Here is a 10274-nt window from a genome sequence, read left to right on the forward strand (position 1 = left end):
GTTCCTCACGTGCACAAATTTTTATAGCAAAGGCGTATTCTTCTCTTTAATTTATTCAAATAAGGTGCATCTTTGTTCATCCATCCAGGAGCTGTCTCGGATCCTCTTAAAAGTTAGAAACTCCCTACAATTTGTTTTCAAGATCAGACATCAGTTGTCTCCCTTATCTAAACAAAGTGGAAGCAGAGCTTCTCCTCCACTGGCCTGAACTGAACTCATGCTGTTTTATGGCTTTTCACAGATCAGTGTGAAAGCTGAAACTTCTCCTGATTGTTTCCCACACAGACAAAGGGCAGTTCAAAAAGATCTTAGCAAACAATCTGCTGTAACTACAGGTAACATAAAGGTCAATAGGCCAGAATAAGTTATTAAACTGAAAACTATAATTAGGCTATTTCAATCAAGACATGTTAACAACTAGGAGAGATTACAAATTAGATTATGTGTTTTACAGATATTCTATGTTGCATTCAGTTTTACACCAGCTGTTTAAATCTTATCAAGATGGTCAAAAGGTTAAACTCACACAAACAGCCACAATCCCCTGTGGATGCCTGCTCAGTCCACAGAGAGGTTAAGAACTGTGTGTTAAATTATAGAAAACTAAAACTAAACTATTTTAAATTCAACTTATTGTGTTATATTTAATAGAAACATCCTACAAATGAAATACCAATTGGACCTTGGAAGCAATTTAGAACCAAATTTTCTTATTTTAAAACGCTGTTAATTTTATATAATATTTTACATGTGGTTAAGTTTTAAAACTAGCATATTCTAAATTTATTTTCCTAACTATGGCAATGTGGCATACACAAAAATTAATGGCTGCTATTATTATTATTATTATTATTATTATTATTATTATTATTATTATTATTATTATTATTTTATTTTTCTATTTTGATATTGAATTAATTGATTTTTTTTATGTATATTTCTAATTTCGAGATTTGGCACCTATTGTAATTAACTTTATTGCAGTAGCAGAAATCCACCAGTAGGAGGCAGTGTGCTATCCTAATCGCACCAGAATCTGACTGGCAACCGATTCCAGGAGGATTTGAGAAGTATGGAGTTCTGTCTGCCTCGTTACTTCAACCTGTTCTTTCCTGTTCACAGGAAAAATCAGCGTCTGTTACACCGACACCAGTCCTGGTGCGTGTAACAGCAACGTGGCATCATGGCAATGTGGCACCATATCAACATGGCAACATGGCAGCATATCAACATGGCAACATGGCAGCATATCAACATGGCAGCATGGCAGCGCGGTTCTCCCTCTCACGTTGAACTCCAGCAGGCCTCCAGATGCTCCAGCCTCGTGATTGGCTGATTTAATCTCGTTGATCATTTATCAGTCGAACCGTCTGTCAGATCTGATTTGAGCCTTTTGACGTCATCGACGGTGAAATGAGTTGTTTTTTTATGAGATGCTGTCTGACCTGTTTGGTCGACAGTCTCTGGCAGGAAACTGGCAGATCTGGCAACTTCCATCTCAGGATGAATCACAGTGAATAAATGCAGCACCAGCAGTTTGTTGATGGAAAACCTGAGAACATTTAGCTTTCTTCCTGTTTACAGGAACGTTTTTTCTTCCAGTTATGTCCAAACTTTACAGAAAAGGTGAAAAAATGATCTTCTGTTCCCGTCTTGTGACCTGCAGATAGTTTCATTTAACATCGCTGAACCTTTTGTGTTGGGAGCATTTTCTGCTCCTTGTCCAGCCAGTTTTCAGACTTCATCTTCCTTACCGTAAGCTGCTGGCATCAGATCTGTCTGGATTACCTGATAAGTCAGCTCTGACGCATTCAGGGAAAACTGCGGCATCATCGTCAAAAGCTGCCCAGCAATACAGGCTGGAAACAAAAATCAGCATCAGGTGTCTTTTTTTGTTTGTTTTATTGGCTCTAATGGCCTTTAATTGATAGTTAGTTGACAGGAAAATGGGTAATGAGAAGATATGTGGCAAAGGTCGCAAGGCCAGGAATCGAACCTGCGACAGCCGCGTCGAGGACTGAGGCCTCCATCTGCGCCATCACAGCACACCAGCATCAGATGTCATTTTTATGCTTCACAATAAAACATTAAACCTTTAAAAATGGTTATCAGATGGTAGAACTGCAGAACACAGTCAACTCTGATCCCTGCATGAAAAGAAAGGAACCAGAACCAGAACCTCTGCTGCAAGGTTTGGGTCCACTTATGATGTCATCAGAACATCAGTGACCATGTGGAGGCTCCGCCCACACAGGACAGCGCCTGCTGCACCTCCACCAGTTCACTTCCTCTTTGGGTCCAGAAGGCCCCACGTTTCTCTGTTGTTGCCATTAAGATGAGCAGAGACATGATGGGACGTCCAACCAAGCAGGTTCTGGCAAGGAAGTAAATCCCATCTCATTATTGGGGTCAGAAAAGTTACAGTGAAATGTAACGCGGTTGAAAAAGTTCTTCATGAGTTCCAGCTGCAGGACCAAAATGACTAGTGAACCACAACAAACGAGTTTTTCTCAGTAAACAAACTGTTTAGACCCGTAGAGTCAAACTAAAATCTAAATGTTTAGATCTGATTTGGTTCAGAGTCGCTGATCTAATCTCTGCTTTACAAAAATTAAGACTAAATAAAAACAAGTTTTAATGAGTAACTCCACTTAACAAAATTCCTCATAAATATTGATTTATTGCAGTGGCTCTCAATACAAGTGATGGGTTATTTAAATTATAACTCGTTAAGTTGCTTGATTTTTAAACCTGTTTCAATATTTCTATATTCACTTGTATTTTTTGTACATATAGATTTTTATATTGGTTCTGCTCTGTCCTCTGTACTGCGGTAACAATGTCAATTTCCCCACTGTGGGATTAATAAAGGAATATCTTATCTTTCCTGGTTTTCCCATCATAACTTCAACTTAATGTTCAAACACCAGGGATTTTATGGAAACATGTCCAGATTTTATTGTGTGGTTTTAAAGGCTCCATGTTGAAGATGGTAAGAAATAAAGGCATAGTTTCTTTTTTTACTGCCAGCTGCTCTGCAGCAGCCCCTCTGCTGTGGGCTAATGCTAACGCTAAGACGCTCCAGTTTCAATCTCTTCTTATTGATGTAAGACTTAAAGGGCTAAATGTAATTAGATATTTGCTGCCTTTAACAAAAAGAACCAAGTCTATCAAAGCAATGTAGCAGTTTAGCTAGTTTTGATTTAAGGCATAAGGAGGCAGTTTATCAGGATTCAGCCAAAGTAATGAAATAACAAACTGCAGTCTGATTTTTATTGTTAATGTGTTTCTTCCTATTGACCAGTGAAAGGAAATAAAATGTGTTTCATGTATTTTGCTTTAAGAATCAACTTACTGGAGGGTTTATGTTAGTGCTGCAGAGCCTCAGCTAACAGCTAACAGCTAGCAGCTAGCTCCTCTCTTCAGCGGCTCTAAGGAGCCGGTACCATTCAGCTGCTGTTGCTCCTCCTACACTTTGGACTGAACCATTGTTCTAATAATGGGGGGGGACTAAAAATTCATTTTTTTCCCTCTTTCTTTTGCCTTTTCATATTGATATTGCTTAAATACAAGGGTTTCCTTCATGATTTCTTTGGGGGGGAAATTATAGACTTTTCCCAGATTGGGGGGGTCCAGACCCTCTCGACCCCCCCGGAATTTATGCCCATGGTTTCTGGTCTTAAAGACGTAGGCCACTGAGAGACGGTCTTTGTCCACAGAGAAACATTTCCTGAACCGTCTGGGTCTGAAAGACCGCTCAGCGAAGAGGAAGCCACGGCTCACCTCAGTTTCCAGAAATCCACAGAGACCAAGAGCTTCATCTCTGGAGAAACGTCCTGCCGTCTTTATGGGATAGGGTTAGGTTTGGAAACGTCTAAAAGAAGTTGAAGCTCAGGCCCGAACAGGTCCAGACTGGTCCGGATTGGTCCAGATGGTTGATGTCTCTCAGCAGCCACAGTGGTTCCAAAGTGTCTTCAGGACAACGAGGTCCGAGTTCTGGAGTGTTTATCCCAAAGTTCTGATCTCAGTCCCAGAGCTCATAGGTTCTGTGTGAGTGAAGAAGTCTGACCCGGTTCTACTGGTACTGTCAGGACAAAGGTCAGAACTCCAGTTGACTGTTGGAAGAAGCTGGTTGAATCCAGAACATCGGACCCAGGTCGGTTTAATCATCGTTAAGGAACTGGAAACTATTCTAGAAGCTAGCAGAACAAAACTAGCAGATCCAAACAGAACCAAAACAGAAACTGTTTGGACCGATTTCAGGTCAGACAGAAATAAAAGCTGGAGTGGATGGAAGCATCTGGTTCCAGCTGCTTGTTTTCCCTGAAGCTTTGGGTCAGAACTTTGTTTCTGAAGTCGTCCATGAAGGTTCTGTGGGTCGAGATGAACCAGAGAGAAAAACTTCACAAAAACTTTTTAAAACTGATGAGTGCGGCAGATCAAACCCTGAGGAATGTCGTCGGGTCGGATTTACTTAACTTTCTGCTTCTCCTTTGTCTGCAGGTGTTTCCACTCGTCACTCAGCTTATTTCTATAATCTATTATTGTTTGTCTGGTATTATTTCAACAACGCTCAATTAAATGTTTTTCTCTTTAAAGTGGCACCATATGAGGATTTTAGAAAGTAGAATTTATATTTAATTCAGATAAAGAACCAGAAGTGGACTTACAGGACCAACAGAGCAGAGCTGCTTCCTTGATCCAATATTTGGTCTCTGGAATATGAGTCAGAGTGAGACCTCCTTCAGAGGATTATTGGTCTGTGATGTAACTCAGGTTTAGGTTTCTTCATGGAGACCCATTTACCGACAGCTGGAACCAGTTTTCCTGGCCAGAACTCTTCAAGAAACTAAATCCAGTCGTCTGATATGTTTGGAGGAAAAAACGATTTGGATCATTTTCCTGTTGCTGGAACAGGAAGCAGACGAAGTCCAGATAAGGAAGTTCTGGAGTGGAAAAAGTCTGGACAGGAAACCTTTTAGTCCCAACCGACCTGACAGCCACATCCAATAATTCAGAAGAATCGTCCTGAAGAACCGTTACCAGGAATAAAACCCTAACCCACATAAAATTAGGGTTTTATTTATCTGATATATTTTATTTTCATGTCATCATTTATGAACCGTAAGCAGAAAATCCCAGGGATATAAATAAAAGCTGGAAAACGTCCAACAGTGAAATAAACTTTTAATAATAATTTGATTTATTAAGCAATCTGTCGATGGGCCAGCATCCAACCTAACCAGCATCCAACCAAACCAGCATCCAACCAATCCAGCATCCAAATGGCTCCAGGTCCAGTGAGAAAGAGCCACTGGACCAGCTGGTTCTGTTCTGACCCAGCAGCAGAACCGGACTGGTTCTAATCTCCCCTCAGATCCAGATGGATTTGGAAAATTTAAATTCATGACAAACACAGACAGGAGGGTGAGAAGTGTGTCAAATGACGGGACCACAGCCAGGTGGGGGGCGTGGCCTCAGCCAGGTGGGGGTAGAGGGCGTGGCCTCAGCCAGGTATGTGCTGCAGCAGCAGGTGGAAGAGGCAGATGGTTTCAGAGCGATGGGTCTCTACCAGCTGATCGGTGCGGCGGTTCTGCTGACTCTGATGACTCCAGGTAGGAACCTACTGACCTTCATCACCTGCAGGGTCAAAGGTCATGATGCCAAACTGATTCAGATATGAAGCACAGAGATGTTCAGGGTGAATCAGATCTTTATTTTCTTGTTTATTCATTTTACAGAAGCTAAAATAATTCGCTGTGGTAATTTTGATAAACATTTTGACTTTAAAATGTTCATATTAAAGTTAATATGAGGTATAATTTGGGCTGGATCTGGTTATTAGGAGGGAAATTATGATCAGAAGAGAGAATATAAGGTTAGATCTTCACAATCCAAACATAATGAGGTTAATATCAGGTCCAAAGTCTCAAGTTGAAAATAAATACATATAAAGATGCAATGAAGAGAAACTAAATACATGAGATTAATGACTAATAGTTGATACTCTACTAGATTCATTCCTCTGCAGGTTTTATTCTTGATCTCTGGACAGAAACAAACTTGAAAACTGTTTTCTAGCTGATGACTTTAAATAATGGCATCACAAAAAACGCGTCAGACAGTAACAGGAAGGAGAAAATCTTCAGAGAAACCAGTGGAAAAAATAGCAATGAAAATATAATTTCACAGCTTCACGAAACGGTTTATCAAAGTTGAAGAAGCTGCTAAAACTCAAACCCAGATTGCTCAGATGAAACCAAACCATCCGAATCGCCCTGCCGCTTTCAGACTGGAGAGACATTCAATCATGTCTGCAGGGAGATAGAAATATAGAAATAGAAACGTCCTTCACTTATTCCAACCATGGGGAATTTCTGTGACTCACAAACAGATAAAGGTTCTAGTGAGATGAATGAACAGGGTGATCCAGAGTTAAAGACTGAAATTTAAACTTTGGTTGGGAACCAGAGCTTGTTTAGTCCACAGTTTACTGGTCCCATTCTGGTCCCATTCTGGTCCCAGTCCCTGAAGAATAACCCTTCAACCCCTCCAGCACCAAAACAGATTCTCTTGCTCTCAATCTGCTGCCGTCTTAGCAGAGACTCTCCACAGGGACTAAAGAGACGGCTGATTAAAGTCTGAGGTTAAACCAGCAGAGGTACAAACTGCTAAGGATCAGACTGAACCGAAACCTTAGCCAGAGGTCAGAGGTTAAACTGGCTAGAGCTGCGTTCACAGTCGCCTTTTCTGAACGCTGACTCTAGAGACTCCTGGACGAGAAAACTTTTATAAACAGACTCTATAAACAGACTCTACTTCTAGTCTTTATTCTGTTTACTCAACAGAGAGTTCTGGACTGGAACCACTGCCTGTGGTCCAGTTTGATCGGGTTCGGGTCTGGTCGGTCCTGGGATCTTCTCCAGAATCTGGCAGACTCTAACAGAGTTTATCTCCAACTAGACCCAATAGGTTAGAAAAGCACATATTATTATAACATGATCAGTGAATATTGAAGGTTTACAGACTGAAGGCTTTGTGTGGAGGGAGTGTTTTATTTGTCCAGTCAGTCACTGAATGCCTCTCCACTATAAAGCCACTCACTGATTCTAACAAAAGACACAAACAGCCATTAGTAGGGTATGTTCACCATCTGTCATCAGGGCCAGAGACTGAAACTATGCTGGAAAATGTGTGCTCACTTTTCTTTGAGACGAAGCAGCCAAACCGGTCTGAGACGCTGCGCTCCAACTCCTCTGGCAGTGGGACAGTGTGTCCAAGGAGGACAGCAGCGCCCCCTGCAGGTTTAGGTGCTTCTGATGGAAAAACCTCAAACTGGGAAAAATTGATCTGGAGGGTGAAAGGAACAGAAAATATTCTCATTTACTTTCATTTTTTACTTTGGGTGGATTTTAGGTCGGCACAAAGATGTTAGTGGTGTTGCCATAGTAACATGACTTGCTGATGAGCAAGTCTTGTGAGGATTTAGGGTTTTCTGTGTTTATTTAGTTCCTGTGTTTCCTGTCTGCCCCTTGATTGTTCCCTGCTGTCCCTTGTTTTCCCCTGATTACCTTCCCTGTGTATTTTTACCGACCTGTGTCTCTTGTTCCCTGTCGGGTCCTTGTTGTGTCTACATCCTGTCCCAGATCTCAATAGTCCTGTGTTTTCGCAGCGCTACCAGTGTATCTGAATTCCTTGCCTCATTGTTCACCTGTGCTGCCTGGATTTCTGTACTCACCTGTGATCGTCATTAAAACATCCTCACCAGCAACCAGTTCATGACAAATCTATCCCAGTGTGTTTTAAAGTCTGTGGGCTCTCTGGACTCACTCAGTGAGTGTTTCCAAGTATTTGGAAAAAACTTCATTTATAACTCACATCTGATAACGAAGCGTTCCTAATGAGAACGTCTTCATGACCTCCAACATCGCTGAGCCCTATTGGACGCTTCTGAGTCACAACATGCTTCTGTTTTAAAGCAGCTCCTGAAGCGCTCTGCTTCCTGTGACATCATAGAAACAAAGGAATCAGCCCAGATATCAGAACCTGTTGGTTCATTCCTGGTCCAGACACCAGGAGGTTCTAACAGTGACATGATGGGAATGTCCAGCCATCACGGCTCTGGAGGGAATCGACCTCAGAACCAGAGTTCTCCTTCTAATAGTTTGTTTTCTGTTTTTCAGAGTCGGAGTCGCAGCTCTCTGGTACGTCCATCTGTTCATGCTTTTCACATTGTGATGTTTTAGTCAGTCCCTGAATGCAAAGTAGATCCAGCTAAAAGCATCCACATGACAGGAGGTGAGATGTAGGAAGCTTAGAGTAAATGTAGATGTCCATGTGTCCTCAGATTGTGGTCAACCAGCACTAAACACCAGGATCGTTGGAGGAGCGGCGGCTCCTCAAGGGTCGTGGCCCTGGCAGGTCAGTCTGCAGACCTCGTCTCACTTCTGTGGAGGATCTCTGATCAACAGCGAGTGGGTGCTGACTGCAGGTCACTGCATTATCAGGTCAGCACAGAAGGCAAACGGTTGATTAGTTTGGATGAGAGATCTGGCAAGGTTTACAGTCTTCTGTGTTTGTCTCTTCTGGCAACTCTTCCAGCAACATAGGTTCGGCAAGACTGGTTCTGGGTCTTCAGAGTCTGACAGGGACCAACCCAAACAAAGTCACCCGGACAGTAGCACAGGTTATCCGTCACCCTAGCTTCAGCATTTCCACTCTGGACAACGACATCGCCCTGATAAAGCTCTCCTCAGCTGTATCGTTCAACAACTACATCTCGCCAGTGTGCCTGGCGGCGGCGGACAGCACCTTCTACAGCGGCGTCAACTCCTGGGTCACCGGCTGGGGCAACATTGGATCTGGTGGTAGGTCTCACTACAGAACAGAGCTACTCTGTTCAACTTATGCTTAAGTTAGATATTCTTATAAAACAATCAGATGCGCCATGAAAGAACAAGCAGAAGCATAGCTGGCTGGATCCTGTAGAGCAGATTTCAAATCAGTATTTGTCAAAACATTAGAAGGTGCTGTCTCCCTCCTTTTTTACAGCTTCATCTCAATATCTGAGTAAAACTCTTGACTATTCCAACACTTAGCAAAAAATGTAACGGTGGTGATCCTAACTGACCTGAAACAGGAAACATTTAGCGTGATTTATTATCACACAGAGGGAAGCAGATTTTTTTAGTCTTTTAAACAGTGATGGTCACTTCAGTGGTACCAGCCCAGTGGTGGGCTGTCGGGGCCAGTGGGGCCTTCTCTGCTAGCCCTAGAAAATTGAAAAGTGGAAAATGTTTTAATCATACTTAATTGTATCTATAATTTCAGTTTTATTCTACAAACGAGTTGCTTATTGGTAGTATTGAGGTTTCACTTTAATTTCCTACTTTAAAAAGTAGTTTAAATGCATCTGGCGAGCAGCTCCGCCTCAGGCCCGGCTGTACTAAGTCAGAAACGCCGAGCAACAGGCCACAGTTGGCATGACTGACAGAGTAATCAGCCAATCAGAGCTGACATACAGTGCCGGTCCGTTCCGCAGGCCCGGATGTAAGTAAAGAGCTTCCCCTGCTTTCCCATCGCTGTCAAGTACACCGAGAAGGACCTCGCTGCAGCAAACAGAAAGGGGCGGGGACAGACCACTGTCAGTCTCATAGCTTATTTGGAAATGGGACCATTGCAATCCGGAAGTGAAGGGGGCGCTATTTCCTATACTTCCGTTTTTATTTTCTTTTGAAATCTGTGATATATTTTCACCTTTGGGAATGAGTTTCACTCTCAGAATGTATTTGAACTTCTCTCTTTTATTTACTTCACGGCAGCTCACAGTTTTTAGCAAATTTTGTAGCTTTCGGTGTACTTCGAAATCTGCTCCTTAGTCGCATCTTTTCGGGCCTGCTACTGCCTCTAGTTGCGTGGGGGTGGAAACACAACCGATATAATGACATTACTAAATCAGAATACCACAAAGTCTTTATTATTTACTATTAATTCTGGCATTACTCGACCAGTAAAAGATAAATTCCCTCACAAAAGAACATACCTTTTCATTTTCTTAAAGAAGTAGAGCTAATTAAATGAGATAAACAAGAACTGAAAGTGATTCCAGTTTTACTTGATGGTCAACCTGTTGAAACTGTGGCAAATTTTAAATACCTCGAGTCATTCCTGGACAGTCAGCTCAACTTTGCTGAAAACACTGACTATGTCTTTAAGGTAACGGTTCAATAATATACATGGCACTGTAAAAACAAAGATGTGAATTGTTGCTTATA

At 42.0% G+C, this 10274-nt stretch overlaps 1 protein-coding gene across 1 annotated transcript in view; it reads left to right on the forward strand.

The window, feature by feature from the left end:
• The first annotated feature begins 5249 nt into the window (after positions 1-5249).
• LOC106937483 (transmembrane protease serine 9-like) overlaps positions 5250-10274 on the forward strand; it is a 13819-nt gene continuing 8794 nt past the window's right edge. The window contains exons 1-4 of the mRNA XM_015019015.1: positions 5250-5615; positions 8184-8204; positions 8348-8507; positions 8602-8908. Of these exons, the coding sequence (XP_014874501.1) occupies positions 5444-5615; positions 8184-8204; positions 8348-8507; positions 8602-8908 (660 nt within the window). The 5' untranslated portion in view covers positions 5250-5443. The remainder of the gene's footprint in view (positions 5616-8183; positions 8205-8347; positions 8508-8601; positions 8909-10274) is intronic.

The sequence above is a fragment of the Poecilia latipinna genome, unplaced genomic scaffold (genome assembly GCF_001443285.1).
Source record: "Poecilia latipinna isolate Pla-1442-1.1 unplaced genomic scaffold, P_latipinna-1.0 Scaffold2358, whole genome shotgun sequence".
NCBI classification, from domain to species: domain Eukaryota; kingdom Metazoa; phylum Chordata; class Actinopteri; order Cyprinodontiformes; family Poeciliidae; genus Poecilia; species Poecilia latipinna.